At 47.6% G+C, this 23,458-nt stretch overlaps 1 protein-coding gene across 2 annotated transcripts in view; it reads left to right on the top strand.

Annotated features, from left to right (window-relative positions):
• The window catches only part of GALNT13 (polypeptide N-acetylgalactosaminyltransferase 13), a 157,172-nt gene that overhangs the window by 64,279 nt on the left and 69,435 nt on the right, over window positions 1-23,458 (top strand). For both annotated transcript variants that reach the window (XM_075092714.1, XM_075092713.1), the window contains exons 5-7: window positions 15,571-15,737; window positions 17,032-17,239; window positions 18,378-18,548. In XM_075092714.1, coding sequence (XP_074948815.1) covers window positions 15,571-15,737; window positions 17,032-17,239; window positions 18,378-18,548 — 546 coding nt within the window. The remainder of the gene's footprint in view (window positions 1-15,570; window positions 15,738-17,031; window positions 17,240-18,377; window positions 18,549-23,458) is intronic.

Genomic DNA, 23,458 nt, shown 5'->3' with positions numbered 1-23,458 from the left:
TCAATCTGCAGCGTGCAGACGTGGAGTAAGGATCAAAGATGCTCGTCAGTCCTTTTCACTCTCCTCCACAGCTTGGTGCTCATATCCCACAGCAGCGGGTGGTACCAGGGCTCTCGCTGTGTGGGATCGTGGCTGCTGCTGTGCCTCCAAATGATCAAAGCAGTGCTGTGGCAAATGGAGGGGGGCGTGTGTGAGTGTCATAAGAGTCTAAATAAGAAACACATATTTAAGAGGAAAAAAAAAATCTGAGGGAATCTTAATTTTTTTCACATCAGCAGATGAAAGAGCTCCTGAAACCTTTTATGACTCTGTTTCTGATTAAGCGTTGATGACTGTGAGCTAATTCTGGATTTACAATGCAACCGCCACACTTGTGTACGTAGGATGAGGGAGATTTTTTCCCTAAGGAAAAACGTTAGATTTCTAAAAATAGGTTTCCTTTTTTGAGTTGTAGGAAAACAGGGAAGGCTGGGTTGGTTGTTGGCTAATGAGAAATTCCCTTTACAGTTTTGTGAAATACGGCTCGTCCTTCCCCCGAACAGGGACGCTTGTGAATAGACCTGACGTGATGTCCTGACCTCCATGAGGCCAGTGAGGCTTTGCCCTGACTTCTGTAGGAACGAGTTCTCTCATCAGGAGACCGCAAAATCCACCCCCCGCGGGCCGTAACGAGACCCTGTGGCTGAATCCCGTCGCATCTCCGCTCCTGCGTTGATATTGTAATTCCAGCTAACGAACGCGACTGTCGCGCCAACGGCCGAACTTGCTTCCCCTTGCGTCCAGCGTTGTCTGCCAGGGAGGGCCCCTTGATTGCCTGCGTTCTGGTGGTACGGGCCAGCTTGAAGACTTTAATCAGTGTCAGGCCTAATTTGAAGTAGCTATTGATTAAACCTTACACTCAATTTAATTCAACACAGAAACGTTTAGTTTTATTTCTAAGTATTTTCTCCGGCAAGGGAAGAAATCCATCTTCCGTCTTTTCTGGATGAGCAAGTTCGCAACTGCTATTCTACAAATTGGTAAGCCATTATAGCTGGATTTTCTTATTGAAATTCAGGTTGAAGTTAGCTGTTGCGTTGTGTTTGTGTGTGTGTATGTGCTTCTGAGCATACATTTCTGATCGGAAGCAAACTCACATGACGATTTTCTAAATAGTCCTTGCGGATTACATTCGGTGCCATAGTTTTGCGATGGCTTCTTCAAAGCAAAAACCTTGGCAGGTGGGCCCAGGGTGGGGGAAAAAGGCTCTGGAAGAAGTAGCGTAGAAGTGGCAATTCCTCTGTGAAACACCTGTGAAAATCCTTTAGTGCCTCGAACTCCTTGTTACGGGGCATGAAGCTTTGATTAGATGTTTTTTTGGCGAGACCACTATTTGTTCTTCGTGCAATTTAGCCCTGATAAGGGAGGGTAAATTGTTTTGTTTTGTGATGTTCGCATCTAATCCATTTGTCTTGCACCAGAAAGCGTTGCATTAGTTCTTCTTCCAGCTCTAAGTCGTGGTGGGTAAAGTACCTAAGAGTTCCTTTGTTGCCAGGTTTATCTGCTTACAGCTTCATATAATTAAAAGCTAATTTATTTTTAAGGTTTTACTGTGTATATACAGTTACACATAGAGAAACTATAAACCACCCATGAGCGAGAAAGCTCAGGGAGAAATCAGTAATTAGATTTGGCTAGAAATTACTTAGAAATGACAGTTTATAAATTATTCCACCTTGTTTGAGGGGAAGAAGATCACCCGGGGTGACTGCCAGTAGGGAGAGAAGGTGCGTACAGGTAACCTGCATAAGATCAAAGCCAATTCCCAACGTGTAAATTAGCTAAAAACTGTTAAGGTTTTAAAAAGTAATTCTCCAGCAATGAGGAAAAGATGTTTATGAGTCAACAGATGGCTTCTAAACTGGTGTTGTGAGTCTTTCATATGTACTTTCATAGAACAAAAGGAACAATTACAATTTGTTGCTGTTTCCCCTTTGCTGCTGTTTCTCCCGTAAGAGTTGGGTCTGATTCCATCCTCGCTTTCAGGGCTGCCGTAGCTGTGCAGTGCCAGTGCTTCTAAAATTAAAAATTAAGTGCTGTCGTAGCTTTGATGGAGGGTAATCGATGCAAGGAAAGCTCCCGTCTCTGCTTAGCGCTCGAGGGCTGTTGGAGCGTGGCTTTGCAGGCGGGCTTTGGATCGCTCCCAAGAGCTGCGCCCGAGACAGACCAGCAGTTTGCTTTGCTTTATGCTGTCACTGTTCAGCAACAAATGCTGCTCTTCAAATTACTTTGTCAGATTGGCAGTTAGTTATTTGTGGTCTTAACTAGGAATGAGCAATGCACGGCTAAGAATGTTATCTCTGTGTATGTGTGTGCCAAGGGAAGCCTGCTCTATGTGACAGAACAGCCACGGACATAAAGGGAAGATTTTTGATTCAGACGCCGTCAGGAAAGCACCCACGTGTTAAGAAGAGAAGAAAAAGTGACTGCTCGGTAGAGGTCTGTCTGTACAACTCATTTAAATGGAAGACTAACTCTTGTTAGTCTGAAAATGGGTTAGACTTCTCTACATCTGGAGGTGAACCAAAGGAGCAGAAGCGCTGCTGGGAGAAGGGATTGCATCTGGAGGTTGTGTAAGTGGTTTTGGCTGTTGACCTAGTGAGTTCTTTATACTTAGTACGGGCATTTATATGTAGACATTCGTGCGCGTGAATCGTTGGAGGTGTCCTTTATTCAGGGAACTTCCACAGCCTTTGATTCCCAGAAGGATAAACCTACTTCTTGTTGACAGGCTGTTTCATGTGGACTGCGGTCTTCTTTGGAGTAGGGCAGTTAATAAGGGGAGGCATGATGATAAAACAGAAGTCAGCTCCTTACTTAGAGTTACGATAATTGAAAACAAATTTTGGTTCCTGGCAGCACTGCTGTCAGCTTGGGATGGTGGCCTTACTGGAGAGGCCCCCAAAACATCACTCTGCTATGTATAAAGAATTATTTTATTTATAGAAAAATTGATCTAAAAAAGAGATTTTTATTTCCTTTATTTATGGCTTCAGGTGACTTTGAATACTAGTAAATGCTTAAACAGTCTGTGTAAAAGAAAGGAGAACCTCAGTGTTGTTTGGCAGGTATTGCTTTGCTTTATTTTTTTTCCCGAGTAAGGGATTTGCAGGCTGTCTTGGAAGTCAGCCCTGATGGGACCGTGCCTCCTTCCCACTGTATCTTCTCCCAACAGTCTGCAGGACAGCTGGCATGCGGCTTTTCCTCCAGACCTTTGAAAGTGGGGATGGTGAGGGTGCTTAGTGGAAGATTTTGATTTGTGTGGCTTATCTTTTAAAAACGCGTGGCAGTTTCACATATTTAAAGTATGTCAGAGTTATCCACATTGCAAGGATAAGCACCATCCTAGTTTTCCTGTAAATGCCCCAAATAATGTACCAATGATAGGTTGAACTGGTATTTAGTCCTCATGTGCTATACTCTTCGGGAAAATTGTAGTATTTAAACACAAAGGATGCGTATTTCTGTCAGATCGATCCTGTATCGGTTCTGCTTTTCCTTCAGCTCGTCCCAGGACAGCGCTGCCGTGCACCCTCCGGCTGATCCTGACCCTTGCTGGCAGCAGAGTCCACCCGAGAAGTGGCTGTAACTCACTTCTCTGATTTAATAGTGCAAGGCTGTTCAAGCATGAAATTGCTTCCTTCATGTAGAGCCGTCCCCTTTGCCTGGCGAGTCACGGCTCAGAAACGGGTGGTTACTGTCACGGCTGCTGTTGGCCCAACCAGTTGTTGCGAGGAACAAAGTTCAGCTTTTGTACGTGCCTGTAAGGGAAACGCGGGGATGGGTCTCCAGGTTCGACTGCAAAGTGCGAAGAGCCTGCCAAATTGTATTCAGCAGCAAGAAACAAAGAAATCACAATTCCTTTGCTAAAACAAGAGTCTGTAGTGATTACATCATGTTGTTACCCCATTTATTTATTTTTTTTTGAGAGGATGGGCAGCGAGAGCGGCAAATGCCAGCTCAGCCGTGCAGCCTGTTAGACGATGCTTCTGCAACCAGGTCGTCAATATAAGCTCATTTCTGCAGGCAGCGGAGCAGTAAGCATGGGCAGCCAAAGCGTTGAAGATCATAGAATCAGTGAATAGAATCACAGAATCATTAAGGTTGGAAATGACCTCTCAGCTCATCAAGTCCAACCATCAACCCAACACCCCCCGGCCTCCTAAACCATGCCCCCAAGTGCCACGTCTTGATCTTGGTTCAGTTTTTGTCAGCAGGAATGCAGAGGGCTTTGGCATCGCGGGGTGTCTCCTATTAACTCCAGGCAGACATAAAGACCAGTTAAGAGGGTCTGTCCGAGGCAGTCCTGGCCCTGGAGCAGGAGCTGTGGTCACCACCCACGTGGGCGGCTGTTCTGCTGCATCTGGTCACGGTGGATGTAACACTGGGCAACGTCTGCTCTGGGGAATCTGTCCCACTGCTGGCAGTCTGGTCTCGCTTTTTGAAACTGCATCTGGCACGCAGAGAAAATTCACTTTGTTGCAAAGGATTAATTCGAAATAGTTGTGAGGATGTCAGGAAATAAGCCTGTATGGGTAATTTATGCCCCTCTATTATGTCCTCCCTGACGGAAACTGTCCTCCAACTTGGTTATGTGCGTTCATTCAGAGAAATCGCCTACTCTCTGCCTTATCCCATAAACCCCATTGAAAATGTAGGCATTATCGTTGCCAGTAAGAACGCAATAAAAAAAGTCATTTCCCAGTAATTTATGTGGCAGCGTGTGCAGGCTGGAAAAAGCCCTTTGAATTTTGAGATCTGTATTTGGAGACTTCCAGAAGCCTGCTGGCTTACTGCTCTTGCCTGGCTTTGTAGGACAGAACCAATCCTTGTGAATTTACAGGACGAGCTGGGGGCCGTTCGTTCCGCCAGTCGGTGGTTGCGTGCGGGTGACGGAGCGCTGATTCGCCTGGGTGCCCGCAGGGGACCAGAGGGTCGCCAAGCCTTCGGCTGACGTGTTGCAGTCGGTTTTTGTGCCGGGAATTCAGGTTTGGGAGGAAGCTCTGAATCCGGCACATCGGTTCCCTGCTTCGCCAGGCACAGCACGGGGAAGAGCCTTACACCCGTCAGCAAACGCCCAACTAAGCGACGGCAGCATGAGTGTGTGCTGTTGCTCTTACCTTTACACCCCTTAGCTGGGGGCTCCAGAGCTCACTGGAAGCAGAAGCGTGTGGAAATGATTTCTTTCTTTCTTACATCCTTTATTGCAGATAGAAATTAGAGATTTTGGGGGATTCAAAGTTAATACTTTTTAAAATAGTTTGAAAAATATTTTAACAGGTTGGGGAAGGTTGAGGGTAGCTTGGCAAATTTCAAATATGATTCAGCAATGCTGTAATGAAAAAAGCAGTGGAAATGGATCAAAATTAATGATCAAAAACCATCCAAGCAAGCCGGATCTGATCCGAACTGTAATTTCCATTACAGATCTTTGATTTTTATTGGAAAAAGTGGGGAAAGTACAAAGGGGCCTCTAGTATCATCCTCGGAAATAGTGTCCTCTGCACTGTGTTGTTTGCTTTTAATAATACGGTGCCGTATTACTGTGTTCCTCATCAAACATAAAGAGAACTTTGAGCGTTTAGTAAATGACTGCTGAAGGTAACTTCTAAAATATTAAAATGGAGTTTGGGGTTAAAAATCCCCAAGGAAGAGTTGGCATTCAAGGCTGTACGCGAAGCTTTATGAACAGTGATAGCTGAAGGTATGAGTGAAAGGTCTTTGCTCCTACAAGCTGCAAAACTATTTATATTCTGTAACGACAGACCAAAGAACAATTTTCATAAGATATTTTCACATCCGTCATCCGCTGGATATAAAAATTGGTTAGATTTGGAGTATTTTGATACAATAAAATTCAGTGAGACAATGTCGATGCAGTTCCGGAGCAGTTCTACTTTCCTCTAAGAGAAGTAAATTCCTGTTCAATTATTTTTGATTTACCTTTCATTTGCATGAATCTCAGTTTAAAATATGAACTGTAGTGTGATTGAAGTAAGTTTATTAAAGTAGAGTTTAAAGCTGTGTGCGTTGAAATGCTGCGGCAGACTCTGTTAGCGGCTGATGCGTTATTGCTCTGGGTTGAGAGCGGTAGCTCTCCGTGGAGTTGTCAGAGTCTTCTGCAGCTCCTGCAGGGCTGGGGGTTGCACGTGGCTGGGGCAAAGGGGAGGCACAACAGGTCAGGCTCAAATTAATGCTGTCCTGGCAGGGAATTCAAACGCTCAAGCAGTCTTTTCTTCTGGTCAGAATACTGTACCGTATATTTCATTTTCATGCTTTCAATTTCCCTAACTACAGATTTTATTTAAACTAGGTAGGAGGAGACTATTTCAGGCAGTAGGATTCTTGTAGTACAAGAGTTATCACTTGCTCTAGAAATAAATTGTTGCTCACTGAGGGTAGGCAGCTTATACTCCAACGTGTGATTTTTGGAAAGCGAAACCAAACCCCAAAACCGAGCAGTGGTGATTCGCACATGGCCCAGTTGACAGCTCTGAAGGGAAGGTTTGTGATATGGAAGTATTCTCTGAATGTGGTTTTCCATAACAGCGCTGGCCGAAGGCCTGGCTTAGGAGAGGTCTGTAGGGTGCTGATGGCTGGAGTTACGCCGGCGTTGCATTTGGCTTCCCATGAGGTGCTTGGTGTTTCCAAACCACTTTAGCAAAGAGAGGTGGGGGTTTTGGTTGCCATTCTTTGTGGAGGGAAACCAGGAATGGCCTTCTATTGCTGCTGAGCATGGAATAAGCTCTTGTCTTGCCGGAATGTTTTTTTAAAATCAAGTGCACCTTTCCTTATGTTTTTAAATCCTGTTCAAGATTATAGGAAGGTGGAAATAAGTGGAGTATTTCTGTGGATACCAACAGAGTCCCACTGGAATAATGCGATATGAAAGCCAGGTACAGAGAGCATGAATAACGTTTGTTATGTGCTATTAGCATAGAATAAAGCATCCTCATGTGCCTTGGCATGTAATCGGTATGCACTGATGTGATTTGGCACCTTGTGAGGTGTCGGAATGTGGTGGTGGCGTGTCTCAGGGCTAGAGGGAGATGAAGAAGCGCGACTGGCTGCCAGCTCCGCTGAGCAGCGATGCATTCACCTCCGCAGCGGTGGGTAATACCTGAGCATCGAGCCTGTGCGTGCTGCCTTGCTCTCGGGGGCTACCGGCGCGGGGGGTAATGAGAAATGCCAGGTTTCGGGCTTTCTGCATTTCAAAATAACAAGAGGTATGCCTGGATTTTGGCACTTGTGCCGCAAACCTGTGGAGTGGTGTTGGAGAAATGCTGTGAGTGAAGACACTGGGAGGTGCCCAAGATGCCAGCGTTGGTGATTGGTGTTGGTGGGAACATCTCGGGCTGTTACTGAGTGTTTGTTGAGGGCGTCCAGCAGCCCAGGAGGTATCACTGACTGCCGAAGAAGTGCTTCCCGAGGCGGGAGGGCACGTGGCTGCCCAGGGGCAGCGCACTGCAAGGTCCCGGGGACAGCTTCTCCTTGAGCTTTGAGCTGTGGTTCGTCAGGGGGCAGAACTGGGGTTGCTGTGGGATACTGCGGAGCCTCCTGAGAGAGAAGGGGCTTTTCCTGAACTGGCCATCTAGAGTTTTTAAATGCCTCACTGCAGTGGGAGCAGTATGCTACAGAAGACGTGCTGTTACAGAGCCACACTGGCCATCAGCTGTGAGATTTAAACGCCAGAGTAACCTGGAAGTAGTCTGTCATGGCAAGCAGTTTCTTAATCTTTTTCAGGGTGTATCATGCTGTCTGTTTTCATAGGGAAGGTGCTGGGAGCGGGGAGAAGGATGAAGGATGGCGACAGGCAATTACTGATGGTGTGGCAGGGTCTACCCCTGTCTGGTCTCTGTCTATTGAAACTGTCGGTCCTTTCAGGTCATCCCTCCCCTTGCTTTTCAGAGAAAACTTCTGCAGCACTAATCAATGTAGATCACGAACTTTTGGAAGGCTCGTGACAGCATCGCATAGCTGAGCTGGAGTGCTTTGTCACAAGGAGAGCTTTCAAAATGCAGTCCCTGAATTCAGAGGCATGAAGGCAGAGTTCAGGTTGTCCAACACGTACCGCTCCCTCGCTCCAGCTGCGTTGCCTTCGGTTCCTGCTGCTGGCACCGGCGCTCGCGCACCACGCTGCCCGCGGCCGCTGCCCTCGCCGGCCTCAGCCTCTGGTGACCGACAGCCCTACGGTAAAAACAGTAGCGTTTAAGTTGTCCTGTGAAGACTTGCGTTTCCCGAAGCTCGTTTGAGAACTGCTAAACGTTTTGTTAAGAATTGGCGTGTGAGGTGCTATTCCAGCGAAGAACACGTTCGCATACATGGAGTTGGTTTAGTACCTGTGATAAACTGTGGAAAGGTGAACTCTCCCATTTTGTGTGAAATTATTCTTGCTTGTTCTTCAAAAATAATGTGTGAACGTGACGCGACATTAAGACGGTAAAACAACTGCAAGGTGTAAAGTTCACTGGAAGGTAACCACACCTGCAGAAAGATGAATTTATTGATTTAATTCACTTTACAACTTCTGGTGTTTTGGCAGTTTGCTTAACTGCAGTGTCGCCATATTTAACAGGCAGTTTCGCAGAGGATCTTGCTGCATAATGATAAACCCATCGCTGCTGCTCACGCCACTCCTTGGTATGGATATTACTGTGAAATTAGGGGTGAATTTTTCTCATGTCTTGATACTGCTGTGACTGCTTTGATGAGCTGACCTTGTACCGCGTGTAGCCGATAACGGTGGAGGCAGGGTGCGGGTCCGAGGGACAGCGGCTGCCGTGGACCGGCCGATGGGCTGTGGTTGCATTAGCTGCGCCGGCGCTCGGGAAACGTGGTGCGCCGAGGTCGTTGCTGTGGTGAGCTGCAGCTAGGGAGGAGTAGGTGCGTGCCCCGCTCCCCAGCAGGGCCGCCTTCGGGGCGGAGGGAGAGCTTCTGCGGTGGCCAGCAGCTTTCCCGAGTCGCCTCCCGGCGTGGCAGTCGGCTCACAGCTGAGAATTAATGAGGTGGTGGAGAATCTTCGAGACTGTCATATTAGCTGGAAAGAAATACAGCAGCAGACTGCGATATGACATAGCGGGTTTTTAAACTGGCCTAATTTTAAAATGCAAGAATTCAACGGGGAAAGAAGCAGGAGCTAAGAAGCAAAACAAGTGCAAAAAGAGAAATTACATGTCATGAAGGCAGAGAAGTGAGGAGCTCACCTTTCTTTCAGATGTTGTCTACGTACTGCACATATTAATGCTTTTGCGCAATCATGGAAACTTTATAATGCTGGAAATCGTGATTGCAGTGGAGTGCAGAAGTGTGTCAGTATATTCAATGACAGCATTAATCAGAAACAGTAAATACCCCACTGTGAGCCGAGACACCTTACTATCCCAGAGAGGTAAGTTCAGGTTTCCTATGTGCACGTAGGTAGGTTTTGAGGTACGTGTAGCTAAAACTATCTACCTACTTGCTTAGATAAATACATATAAACCTATACCTGTTAGATACTTGAATAAATATCCCACCGCTGTTGCACATGTGATATTAATCCGAATATAAATGTGAGTTAAAAGCAGAGAGAGCTGCAGTGCGTGGCAAGTCAAGAGTTTATTAATTTAGCACTGGGAAATGGTGCACTTGCCCCTTTTCTCTTCCCACCACCGCCGATTACTGAAGACTGCAGTGAGCGCGGCTATCAGTTTCTCAGCCTGTCGGCACCTGGAATGTGGGGTGCCCTCGGCGTACTCTGACCGGCGTCTCCTCTATTGCGCTTGATTTCCAGGCTGTTCCGTGTTTCTCTTACCCCGACGTGGCTGCGAGGCTCCTGTGCAACGCGCCGGCCCTGCCTGGCCGCGGGTGGGGGGAAAGCCTCGAGGGCGCGTCGTTGTGCCCTGCAGCCGCGGGGGCTCCGCGGCAAAAGCCCCAGTCCTGCAACAGGCTGGTTTCCCGTGCCCCGTTGGCCCTGGAGCGGACGGTAAATCTCGTCTCACGGAGGGGCCACACCAGTGATCTGCATTACCAGCCTTTTCTTTATGGGTGTTAATCTTTCGTGTTTTCAGTAAAGCAAAGCAATAAAAGGTAATGACTAAATAATAATGAGAATCCTCAGGTCATAAAAACGACAAATATTTAATACAGTTCTATATATTCCCAAATGCATCATATAAAAAAACCTACATAATAAATTGTATGTAGTAGTTATATTCTCATTTTTTCCCTCCAAATACTTTGCTTTCATGCGTGATCTTTTGCCCTGAGTTGCTTCCCTGAGAGCTTCAGCACACTTCTGGAAGGGAGAAAATCCCAGTGCAACCCTCCACGTTCACACAATTTGCACACGGCCGATGGGAAGGATGGTAAATAGGTAGAGTTTCCCTCTGTTTCCATGTTACTGATCTTGGAAAATGTGTTTTTCTCACATTTAAACAGCTGTATTTACTTCATGTGTATTCATAAAGTAACATCTGATGACTGCGTGAGAAAAATGTTTCTGGGAGAGTGTTTCCAGTGTCAGTGTCTGTTGAACAATCAGTAATGCATTGTAAATAGTGCAGGGGTGGCGGAGAAGGAGTCCTTGCCTTTGATAGCGTGTGAGTAGCAGATGACTTATTTATCACTTCTTCAGCGTGTGGTGTATTTTTGAATTGGAAAAAAACGCAACGTGAGTCACTGTCATCATTTCAAGAAAGGGACGTGAAAGGTTTTTATCTTTTGTGCGTTTCTAAACGCTTCCAAGTGAGCAGAGCGTTAGGCGGGTATCTGCTTGGGGCTGAAACACCATTTGCAAGGGCGGAATGGAAATCGGTGGTGGCTGGGGCTCCCTGGGGAAGGACCGGGGCACTACAGAGCCCCGACCCCCAAGAGGTTACCCCTCTCGCAGTACGCACCCCCCCGAGATGCTCAGCCCAAAGCTGGTCCCAGGGTAGGTACTGTTGGACATCGTGGGGATGCAAGAGCTGATCTACAGTGGAAAGCTGTGAATTTGTCGCTGCAGGCGTTCAGGGAAGGCGGAGGAGCGTGAGCCGTTGGCTGACCATGGCTGGGAAGGGGCAGTTTGGTACGCCGGGTCTCTCCTGACCATGCCCTTCTCCTGCTGGTCTTGCACCATCTCTAGCACCTCCCCGGCCATCCGCACGCTGCTTTTGGCCACTGACCGTGCAGAAAAAGTGGCCGAGAGGTGGGCTTGGGGTATCTTGGGTGAGTCAGCCAGCAAAGAGGTGTAATGAGCATCGGGTTTGGAGCGTGGCCGTAGGCAGCCAGGAGCGAGGTGGGGAGCCAGGGTACAGGTAAATCACGTGTGCACGGATTGCGATCGCTCTCCATTGCGCATCTTGTAGACGGCAAAGGGAATTACTTTAGGAGCAAGAATAGCGATTATACGCCCACTGTATGGTTGTATTGTTACTGATCTTGGTTGTTTAACTTGTCAAGTGAATCGAATGCTCATGAAAATGGCCTTGAGTGAGTTCAGTGAAAATTAATCAATGTCTGGCTTTTGCCAGAGAACAAAGGCATGTTGGTAAAAGCATAACCTTCTCATGCAGAGCTGTCCCAGCCTCACGCCGGTTGGTATTTCAGTCTCTGGACCTCCTGCTTGCCTCCTTGCTTCACCCCTGTCATCTTTAACTACCGAGCTGGGCATGGCAGGTTCCCTGGGGAGCGGTGCCGTTGCTGATGGCTGGGAAATGCTGAAATAGGACCCAGGACACCAGCGCGTGGGTGTGGAAATGGAGCGCCGTGCCTCGTCAGCGGGAAGTAAAGCAGCAGCTCTCTCCTGTTAGGTGTGTAAGAGTTGTGTCAGCAAGCTACGGGCGTTTTTTGTTTAACTCAAGCAATAAATGTTTTCACCGTGGGGCTGATGGTTCTGGACTGGAGTCATCCCGGTGACCCGTGCAGGAGCCAGCTGTGTTCCATGCACACTCATCAATTAACAAGCTCTGATGACTCCTTGTCTGCGCGCAGTTTGCCAGCTCCAGAGCAGGTGCTCTTTTAGGATTTGGCCCTTCAGACACTGTCTTCCTGTGCTGAAAACTTTCCAAGGGAGAGAGGAAGGAGTACTCTGTAACGTAACGCAGCATGAAATACACGTTGAGCTTCTGCCCTGAAATGCTTGCGGTGTTTAAGGTGAGGTTAACGCATTGCTGTCCCGCGACGCTTTGTTTTTCTGTTGCAAAGTGGCCAGAATCAGCATATTGCCCAAATAACTCGGGCTGTTGTAATCTGCGTTGTGTTCGTGGCTTTCGAGGGAGCCCAAAAACTGGCACCTGTATGATAGCTAAAACACAAATATCAACAACCCAAAAATATATCTAAAAATCTCAGCAGGTCTCATTACTGGTGTCAAAGCTGGGCCTGCGAGTGCCCGTCGCTCCCTGCGCTGATGCCTAGTTAACATCTCGCCCTTGGCTTCTGCTTTGCAAAACCAGCTCTCCGCTAGTGCAAATGGGTTTCCAGAAACTCCCAGAAAGGAGAAAAAAGTTAAATTTCTTGTGGAGTTTCTCCTCTTGGAATGCCTGTCTGGTTTTCTGGCTCTCTGGTTTTCTGCATGTCGTGGAGGTCAGCACAGGGCACGGCTTGCCGTCCAGACTGGATTAAACATTCCCCTTGGTAGGTTAAGTGCTGCAATAACATCTAATAAAATATGGGAACGCAATGATTTAATGCTGTAACATGGACAAACTACCAGCACTTACATGTTCTGCCGAAATCAAATGACCTAAATTTAAAAAAGCGAATTTAGTCTCTGATGAGCAGAGGTGCTACCAACAAATCCCTGTACATCACTCGGCGTACCTGGGGAGCTACGCGTGGCAGACCTACAGAATGAACCGATTTGGAGCTTGAATAATCCTCCTCCAGAGAGGATAATCCCACCATGTAGTTGTCTGTGAAACAAAGGAGGGCCGTGCCGCAGAGTCTTTTGGTGTGGATAGAAATGTAATAGAGAGAGAAGGGTTCCTCACTTTATGGTACAAGAGCTGATGGAAGGTCGTCGTGAGAATTTTGAGGCAGGACGTATAGTAAGGATGCTGTTCGTGGGTTTTTCTGATCAGATTTCTGGTCGTTTAGATTGCTCTGCTGCAATACCTAAGGTACGCGGCCGCTTCGTGAGTGTCCTCAGCTCATCTAGCCCTTAGCTTCTCTGGGTACCTTACGGTGCCTTGGAGAATAATAAGAGTGATAGTTTAAAATACTGAAGATCCTGGCAAATGCTGCATGATGATAAACATTCTGTTCCCTAATACTCCATTTGCACTACAAAATCAGTGTTAAACCGCAAACAAGGAAATACCCTTTTCTTGTCTCCTGTGGCTGTTGACGTGCATTTCTGAATATTTTAAAACCCTTTTAAACCCTTTTAAATACCCCTGCGTAGTGCTTCTTTTACAATTTCCAAAATTTTATCCGTTTTAAATGTAATTAAAATGACTGTTGTGGAATACGGGACAAGCAGAGTTTGTTCCAGCTTTGTATATGCTTTGAAGTATGACGTGAAGCTCTGGAAGACGCCTCTGAGCTTTGTACGACAGCCGTTCTGTTTTTCACTCTTTGATACCTGTCTGTCAGATGCCAGGGCTGACGCGAGGCACCTTCCAAGAGCAATTATGTGCGCGAGGAAAACTTTCACTGTGCCTTGGAAACAAATAAGTTCAAAATGGCCTGTTTTTGGACATACTGTCCTGCGGGGCTCAGCCTCCTTTCGACACCTCGGGGAGGACAGAGGGTGTTGACGTGGATGATAGCTAGTAAAGGACTTCTGTGTGTTGTCTGAGCTCTTGCAGCCGACTTGTAATTGGTGGATACTTGTATAATTAATTAGGTGGCTGAGGTTGTGAAGGTGGGACGGCTGCACTCAGTGGTCCTCATCAAATCGAGGTCAAGACTGGCCGGGGAGGGCGTATATATTTTTTACATATATATATACAGTCACTATTAGCATCGGACTTTCTGCTGTCAGATCTAGTTACCAGTGACGTGTGTATATATAGGGGTATGTATATGATGTGTATATACGTATATGATGTGTATATATGTATATATACACACATACCACATATAGATGTGTGTGCCTATATATAGATACAGGCCATTGTGTATATGTATGTACACTGTGAACCTTTTACCTGTGCCATAGACATCAGTGATATTCTATATTTTTCTGTATTCTCTCCCCGCCTTGAGCTTCAAAAGCTGTGGTCGCGATGTTGGTTTATCTAGTTTTCTTTAAATGTCAGTGAGGCACAAAGAAAGGTTAAAGAGGGTTTTGTTGCGGTAGGTGATGTTTAAAAAAGCAACTATGGCCAAGCTGGCTTTTCTTCAGGGACCTTATTCATCTGTTCTCTTGGCCCTTGATAGAGAAGTTTCTGTAGGGAGGAGGCTTCTCCTGGGCAAGTGCTGCATTGGGACTGGCTGATATTTTCAAATAACACGTACTAAAGTGATAGACCGAGCCCTTGTCAGAGTCAGAGAATATAGGGTATGTAAATGCTCATGAATAACTCGCTAAATTGGAGTTTTTTAGAGAAACTTCAAATTATTGCAAAGAAGATGCACTAAAATGCTATGCCTAATTTCTTCTCGCTTTACGCGCAGTTTAGTTCCCTACGGTGTTTGTGTGCCGCTGCTGGAGAGAGTACGTACGCGCTCACCTGTCCCTTCTGGAAGGGCTTTCCTGAGCCAGGGTCACAGTGGTGACAGCAGAGCCAGAGAATCATGCATCAGTGAAATAGCACCAAAAAAAAAAAAAAAAAAAAAAGTGGAAATTATTTCAAGTCACAATGGTTAAAGATCCGTATTAAGTGTGTTTAAGTGCCGTGGCTTGACTCGTGTTGAGAGGTTGATGTGGGCAGGTTTGTATTTCTGAAACGTGGCCAAGGTCTGGAACCAATATGCAGAGTTTTGTATTGTCTTTTGTGATAAGCAAATAGCTTTAATTTGCTTCCACAAAATCAGCGATGTTTGGTATCTGTTGCTCGTTTTGCCTTAATTTCTACATTTTTCCAAAAATAGGTGAAATTATTGACCTCTCGTTCTTCCATCGAATAGGCATATAGAGTGTTCTAGAAAAGAGTCATTTGTTCCTCCTTTTTGAGAAACCGCCAAAGACGGGAAGGTCTCAGAGGCCTGAGTACTTCAAACCGTAGAGTTGGAATTTGTCACAATAAAAGACGTATTTGACCTAACTGTAACCGCTCGATAGGCTTTATGTGAATTGCCCCATGTCCCACGTCAGGACGCGTTGACGCTGAGGCTGCTGGATGCTGCTGACTTCTCGGGGTACCAAGCAGGAGCGAGGAGACCGGGAGCCCGAGGGAGCCGCGAACGCAGCAGTGCTGCTGTGTGTTCTTAGCAAGAAAACAGGATTTGAAAGTCTCTCTGCCTTTGGGCTTCTGGCTTGGGAGCTTGAAGTGACCAGTAAATGTATCCTGCTCAACCTGCTTGAAGCCCTTTTCCGGGCTGTCCCGTTGGTAGAGCTCTTTAGTGGTTTTCTTAAAGATTAACCCCCTTTTCTTCTGTTTTTATTCTGTATTTTTTTGGCAGGTGCAAGACAAAAGTCTACCCCGACGAACTGCCCAACACAAGCGTAGTTATTGTGTTTCACAACGAAGCCTGGAGTACTCTGCTGCGGACCGTGTACAGCGTTATCAACCGCTCGCCGCACCGCCTGCTGTCTGAAATCATCCTGGTGGACGACGCCAGCGAGAGAGGTAGGTTTTGGGAGAGAGGCGTCCCGTTCCGCCCGGTGTTGTAGCATCGCCTTTGCGGATCCTGCCGAAAGGGTGGTGAAGGGCAGCTCCCTTTCGTCGGCGCTGAACCGGACCTGCGCCTCTCGCCAAGCGCCTGCCACCGCCGCTGGGGCCAGCGGCAGACGGGCTCCAGGAGGTACGGGCAGAGTTCAAGTGCTTTCAGATAGCAGCAGAGCCAAAGGCTGGCTGTCGGGGTGCAAGTCGTATGTACGGTGCTCCTGGCCGGGATTTCAGGTGCTTCTTTGCACCGTGGTTTATCATATATTACTGTAGAAGACAGTCCTTTTCCACATCTCTGTCTCTCAGAAAAATCCTGTTCTGTGTTTCAAGTTTTCAGGAATGTCCAGACTGAGCTAATTTCTTTGTGTTTCTTGTATTTGTGGTTGATTTCTTTTGGTCTTGGCTTTTTTCTTCTTTTTTTTTGTTTGTTTTTTTTTTTAACCCTAGGGTTTAGAAAGAAATCTATCTGCATGTGAAACTGATATTACCCGGGAAAGGAATCGCCTTACGTTCTATAAATGGAATCAATGGAATGATAAATTTTCCTGGAGTAGCCAAATGAATATAACGGCAAATACAACATAGAGCTGCAACTGTTCAAGAGACAGCGGATGCGAGCTCAGCCTCCTTTGTTTCTGCCCCATGTAGCATTAACTTAACTCTAATTACGCTCCTGGGTTTCCCTGCTTCAGAAAACCAGTAGGCTTGATGTTTCTCTGTGCCAGAATGTGGAGGAAGACCTTAGCCCAAGTAACTACAGTTTTTCCTAAAAGCGAAGTTTTGGGTTCCTAAAGGGCTCAAATGGTGAAATTAATCAAAAATAGCCTTATTTGTATTTAACCGTAGCCAAATTAGCGTAAGTGTAACCATTTAGCGCTCACTATTAACCGCTGGTTTATTTCAAGGCAACTGATTGTGACTTACTTAAAATTTCCGCGCGGTTTTCACGAGCGGCTCTGGCAGATGTGTCCGTGTGCGTGGGCTGTTTTCCGTGGGGCTGCGCTGCACCGAGCGCCAGCGTGAACCTCCGCCGCTCAGCTATCGGTCTCCAGAAAGACTCTAAATACATCAAAACGCGTTTCCCATGTTACGGCAGCGTGCGTGCGTGGCGGTCCTCGGAGGGCTGAGCACGACACGTACACTCTGTGGTTATACTTGGAGTCCTCGGTGGTGGCTGAACCTAGATAAAAATAATGGTTTTCTTCTGGGTTTTGTTCTTTTTTTTTTTTTTTTTTTTTTAAATTATCTTTGGCAGAGTTTTTGAAGGCCTCGTTAGAGAATTATGTGAAAAATCTGGAAGTCTCCATAAAAATCATTCGGATGGAGCAGAGGTCAGGACTGATCCGCGCACGGCTCCGAGGGGCAGCAGCCTCTAAAGGGCAGGTGATAACGTTCCTGGACGCGCACTGCGAGTGCACCCTGGGCTGGCTCGAGCCGCTGCTGGCCAGGATAAAGGAGGACAGGTAAGGGTGGCTCTGCTGCGTCCGGGCACAGGGGACCTGCCTCCCCCCTCCAGGGCATTCCTTGGTTTCACTTCGCTGCTGAAAAATAGAAATGAGAACAATTCATTGACCTGAAAAGGAAGATTTAATTTAAAAAAAAATTCTTCAGGAAGATAGCGTATTCTCTAATATCTGTATCAAAATCTAATTTCTAAATAAATACGTGATAAGCTTTTGATTCTTACAGCAGGATTTTTGTTGCTGACAGTAAGAATAATAACGCCAGCATCAATAGCAACTCGTGCCATTTACTTCCATAGGATCTGGGTGTCCCCTGCCCTGACGGCCATCTTTCTCCCTTCTTTTTACCAGGCATGACTGTTTCTCTGTGTGACCTCCAATACGCTCTGAAATCGGCACTCTTTTTCTTCTTTCCTTTTTTTCGCCTTTTTTTCTCCCCCCTTCTTCCCTCCCCCTTTTTTTTTTAATTCAGTAGATGATGCAGTTTTCCCCTTTTTTATGCATAAAGGCCCTGCAGGTGAGACCCGAGAACCGCGCTGTCCTCCCTGGCAGTGTTGCGGCAGCCGAGGTCCTTCCTCTGCTCGACGGGGGAGCAGCCGTGCGTGCGTGGGCAGCACCAGCCTGCCTGAGCGCACGCGTGGGAGATGCGATTTGGTCTCATTTACGAAGCGTGTTCCGCGAGACATGCATGCGCACGTGATAAAAATAACCTCCGCTGCTCGAGCCCTGCAGCCACCAGCAGAAATAACCCCTGTTGTGTCTGTCCTGACGCTGCCAGACTTAGCAAGGCGTACAGGAGAACTGAACGTCACGTAAGGAGCTCATCAGTACGATGTAGTTTGTGCTGCTGGGGCGTTTGGAGAGGATTTGGCGGAGGAGCGGCAGCCCCGGGCAGGGCTGGGGGTTGGCAGCTTTCCCCTCTTGGGAGCGCAGCGAGGTGTCAGCGTGCCCAAAGAGCCGCCGACAGCGGAAAAAGGGGAATTTTGCAGGGCCTCGTTTCTGGAAGAGAAGGCCTGCACGGCACAGTGGTAAATGGGGTTTTATGCAGAGAAGCCTCAAAACAAGTGCAATATTCAGCATACTAACACGAGAAGGTATTTTGTTTAAAAAGAGCCTTTTTTTTTTTTTTCCCTTGCAGGAAAACCGTTGTCTGCCCCATCATTGATGTGATCAGCGACGACACGTTTGAATACATGGCTGGGTCAGATATGACTTACGGAGGGTTTAACTGGAAACTTAACTTTCGCTGGTATCCCGTTCCCCAGAGGGAGATGGACAGGAGGAAAGGAGACAGGACCTTGCCTGTAAGGTAAGGAGAGTGAATGAGGAGTACTATGCTATTTGACTCGACTGTGTACTTGTTTATGTAGGTAATAATGCTTAATACCTAAGATTTTGCTGCAGTATCAGACAACACATGTCAGATAGTTGTGGCACACTGTTCAGGGTAGAGACAACCAAAATCTGACCCATCCTTCATGCTGCACTGTGGTTATCAGAGCTGAGAAAACTCATTTATATCCTCTTTTCAGCATTCAGTGATTCAAAATGTTACCTGCTTTTTAAGTTCCCTCTATGTTTGTTTTCTGCAAATAGCCTGTTGACCTTGCGTTTACAGATGTTACTGTTTTTTCACAATTTAAAGCAAATATTAGAACGTGCTCCTGCAACACACGTTTTTGACCATTGAACCCAAGTATTTGGTTATGATGATTTGCACTTAAAATGCATGCTCTTGCTGCTTAGAAAATAAAATCGATGAGTGTGCACACTGAGTCAAAAATGATCTAAGAGTATGTACTGAGTTCCTGTGATCATTCCTGACCTCCTCCCTTTAATTGCTCAAACCACAGCCTGTAACAAAACCTCTAGAAAATTTTCAAATGAAGCTGAAACAGAACAAATTGAATAAATTACTTGCAATGGGTTATTTACTCAGCTCTAATAGCTTCTGCAGTCTTCATGAAAAGTTAAAATAAAACAAAAAGCTCTCGCAAGTGGATGTAATGGCTCCAAAGCTGTCCGAGAGACATGCTGAAGTGGCAGAGCTCCAGTCCTGCACACCCCGACTGTGCGTAACAGGCAGGTGAAGGGAGGGCCAGGGCAGGGACAGCAGTCACAGCGCAGCTGTGCGAAACGCTTCCAGGTGAGGCCGTGGATGGGCCAAGAAAAGCCTTTCACAACCACTTGTGCCGGAAAATCGCCAAAATCTGTCACTTTATGCCCTTCAAAGCGTGGAGTCAGGGAAGGGCTGGATTCTTTTTTTTAGATTTTGTTCTCAGGAAGCGATCTCGGGAAAAGCAGGCAGGGTCCCCAGGAGCAGGAGCGGGCCCTGTCGTTAGCAGAGGGGGGATGAAGCTATTCTTGAGTCGAGAACCGTTTTTCTCATGATCTAAAATATGATCACTCAGCTGCAAAGTCTGCCAGCAGCTATTTCATTAAAGCTGAGGTGTGCGTTAAAATTGGTAGAGTTAATTATCCTAACAAGCTGCAGAGCCTCACGCTGCGCCGGCTGCTGCTCCCACTGTGCCACTCGCTGTGCCGTGTTTATCCTGTCTCTCCCATGCTGAATCGATTCACAGACGCGGGGAGTTTTCAAAGAAATGCAAATCCCAGTTCTTATTTCCTTATCTTGAGACAGAGTGGTACTTTAAGTTAATCCAGAATCAGACATGTAATTGACTCTTAAGATTATTAAAACAAAAAAAAATAGCTTTTCTCTTTTTTTCCCTGCATTTTTTTCCCCCACCAGCTTTTAGCTGGTGATTGCCTGGGCTTTTTGGGATTCTCCTGGTAAGATGGGTGTTACTGAGCAGAGCGTGGGTGAAGGAGCCAGCGGTTAATGCAAGTGCCACGTGTCCCATAATTATCACTTACGCAAGTGCTTCGGAGTGAAGAGGTCGCTCTGAGGGGGTAATTGTGCTGGCTTAAGACCAAAGTGTCAGCTTTTAGGCATACAGATGCCCTTTCTGACCACATAGTGGAGGCATTTCAGTCTCTTCGGTGTCAGAAGAGTGTGCTGCCTGTTTCATTTTCCCTTTTACCTGGTGGGAGGGGAACAGCAAAGCAGGTGAGCTGTGGGGCTGCCCGGGTGTAATGGCCTTCTGATAGCAAACAGCATTTAGTAAGTCATCAGCTGCTTTCAGTGCTAGCTGCCGTTCCAAATGCTTATCGTCTGTGCTGCCTGACCTTATCCTAACAAACAAGGAAGGGCTGGCTGAGGATGTGAGAGTTGGGGGTGGCCTTGGCGGCAGTGACCATGAGATGGTCGAGTTCAGGATACTGCCAGGTAGAAGCAGGGCTATCGGTCGAGTTACAACCTTGGACTTCAAGAGGGCTGACTTTGACCTCTTCAAAGACCTGCTAGGAGGAATCCCATGGGCTAGGGCTCTGGAAGGCAGGGGGGCCCAAGAAAGCTGGACAGTATTCAAGGACCACTTCCTCCAAGCTCAGGATCGATGCATCCCTAGGAGGAGGAAGTCAGGCAAAGGAGCCAGGAGACCTGCATGGATGAGCAAAGAGCTTCCAGAGAAAATAAAATGGAAGAAGGAGGTTCACAGTATGTGGAGAAAGGGACTGGCCACGTGGGAGGAATATAGGAATGTTGTCAGGGTGTGCAGAGATGCGACGAGGAAGGCCAAGGCCTGCTTAGAATTAAATCTGGCAGTGCATGTCAAAGATAACAAGAAGGGCTTCTTTAAATACATCAACAGTAAAAGGAAGACTGGGGATACAGTGGGCCCGTGGCTGAACAAGGAAGGGGTCCTGGTGACACAGGATGCAGAGAAGGTGGAGTTACTGAATGCCTTCTTTGCCTCAGTCTTTACTGCTAAGGCTGGCCCTCAGGCATCTCAGCCCCCACAGGAGAGAGAAAAAGTATGGAGAAAGGAGGACTTCCCCTTGGTTGAGAAAGACTGGGTCAGAGATCACCTATGCAAACTGGATCCTCGCAAATCCGTGGGCCCTGATGGGATGCACCCGCCAGTGCTGAGGGAGCTGGTGCATGTTCTTGCTGAGCCACTCTCCATCATTGTTGAAAGGTCGTGGAGGACAGGAGAGGTGCCCAAGGACTGGAGGACAGCAAATGTCACTCCGATCTTCAAAAAGGGCAAGAAGGAGGACCTGGGGAACGATAGGCCAGTCAGCCTCACCTTCATCCCTGGAAAGGTGGTGGAGCAGTTCATCCTGGAGGCCATCTCCAGGCATGCAGAGGACAAGAAGGTTATCGGAAGTAGTCAGCATGGATTCACCATGGGGAGATCATGCTTGACCAACCTGATAGCCTTCTCTGATGGCGTTACTGGCTGGGTCGACAAAGGGAGAGCAGTGGATGTTGTTTATCTTGGCCTCAGTAAAGGCATTCGACAGTGTCTCCCAGAGCATCCTCACAGGCAAGCTAAGGAAGTGTGGGTTGGATGAGGGGACAGTGAGGTGGAAAGAGAATTGGCTCAACAACAGAACTCAGAGGGTTGTGATCAATGGGGCAGAGTCTGGCTGGAGGCCTGTCACTGGTGGTGTTCCCCAGGGGGCTGTGCTGGGTCCTGTCCTGTTCTACATATCCATCAGTGACCTGGACGATGGGACAGAACGTCCCCTTAGCAAGTTCGCTGATGATCCCAAGCTGGGAGGAGCGGCTGATGCACCCGAAGGCTGTGCTGGCATCCAGCGAGACCTGGCCAGGCTGGAGAGCTGGGCCCAGGGGAACCTCATGGGATTCAACAAGAGCCAGTGCCGGGTCCTGCCCCTGGGGAGGAACAACCCCCCGCACCAGCACAGGCTGGGGGGGACCTGCTGGAGAGCGGCTCTGCTGAGAGGCCCTGGGGGTGCTGGGGGGCAGCGAGGTGACCCTGAGCCAGCACCAGGCCCTTGGGGCCAAGGGGGCCAGCGGTGCCCTGGGGTGCATGGAAAGGAGTGTGGCCAGCAGGGTGAGGGAGGTTCTCCTCCCCCTCTGCTCTGCCCCAGTGAGGCCACACCTGCAGTGCTGCGGCCAGTTCTGGGGCCCCCAGTTTAAGAAGGACAGGGAACTGCTGGAGCAAGGCCAGCGCAGAGCTGCCAAGGGGATCAGGGGCTGGAGCATCTCCCTTGTGAGGAAAGGCTGAGAGACCTGGGCTTGTTCAGCCTGGAGAAGAGAAGTCTGAGGGGGGAATCTCATCAGTGCTTATAAATATCTGAAGGGCAGGTGTCAGGGGGATGGGGCCGGGCTCTTTTCAGTGGTGCCCAACGCCAGGCCAAGGGGCCACGGGCACAAGCTGGAACGCGGGAAGTTCCCCCTGAACACGAGGACAAACCCCTTCCCTGTGCGGGTGCCAGAGCAGGGGCACAGGCTGCCCAGAGAGGCTGTGGGGTCCCTTCCCTGGAGACATTCACACCCCGCCTGGACGCGGCCCTGTGCCCCTGCTCTGGGGGTGCCTGCTCCAGCAGGGGGTGGGACGGGGTGAGCTCCAGGGGGCCCTTCCAAACCCCCGCCAGTCTGGGATTCTGTGAAATGCAGGAGGCTGCAGCAGTACTTCAGTCCTGAGGTGTCAGCAGCACAACCACAAATTCTGCATCCGAAGCGAAACAGTGTATTTCAGCTAAGTTAAGAACGGCTTCGGCAGCTGCTGCCACCTGAGTATTAATAAAATGGGGAGATAAAGATTTGTTTAAGCCTAACCCATACCAAAAGTATAGAAACAAATTGGTGAGTTCATGTTTTTATTCCATGTTGCTTTCCCTGTTCTGTAACGTTATTTCCGTCTCATGTAGATTAAATATGTCTTTATTCCTATATTTTCTTTGTAACCAACAGAGCAGGTATAGAACACAAGCATCATTGGATTACATGTTTGTGTGCATGTATGCGTAATAGAAGCATTGCACTCAAATTCTGCCTTCTGTTACATTAAAAATCCATGGAATTGACAAAAGTTTTACTGGAAATATTTATCTCCCATAATAGCATTGATAAATTCCTACCTTTGCTTTTTAGATTTAAGATCATAATGCATACATTTTCAAATGGTGAATTATTTTATACACAATTTGTTATTTATGTATAGTTTGTAGCACTGTATAAGTATTTTTATGGAAGGGATCAGGGGAGCTTACTGGTCAGAGCTCCCTTGTCAGAATGCACCGAGTTCAGCCATCACATGCTGTCACCATTAACCCCAAAGAAGTTGAAGGGAGGAGGTGCCTCATTCCTTCTAGTTTGTAGCTGTGAAACACCGCTTCCTTGTT

This window comes from Phalacrocorax aristotelis, chromosome 5, assembly GCF_949628215.1.
Source record: "Phalacrocorax aristotelis chromosome 5, bGulAri2.1, whole genome shotgun sequence".
Lineage (NCBI taxonomy): Eukaryota > Metazoa > Chordata > Aves > Suliformes > Phalacrocoracidae > Phalacrocorax > Phalacrocorax aristotelis.
This window is presented reverse-complemented; position numbering and strand designations above follow the sequence as displayed.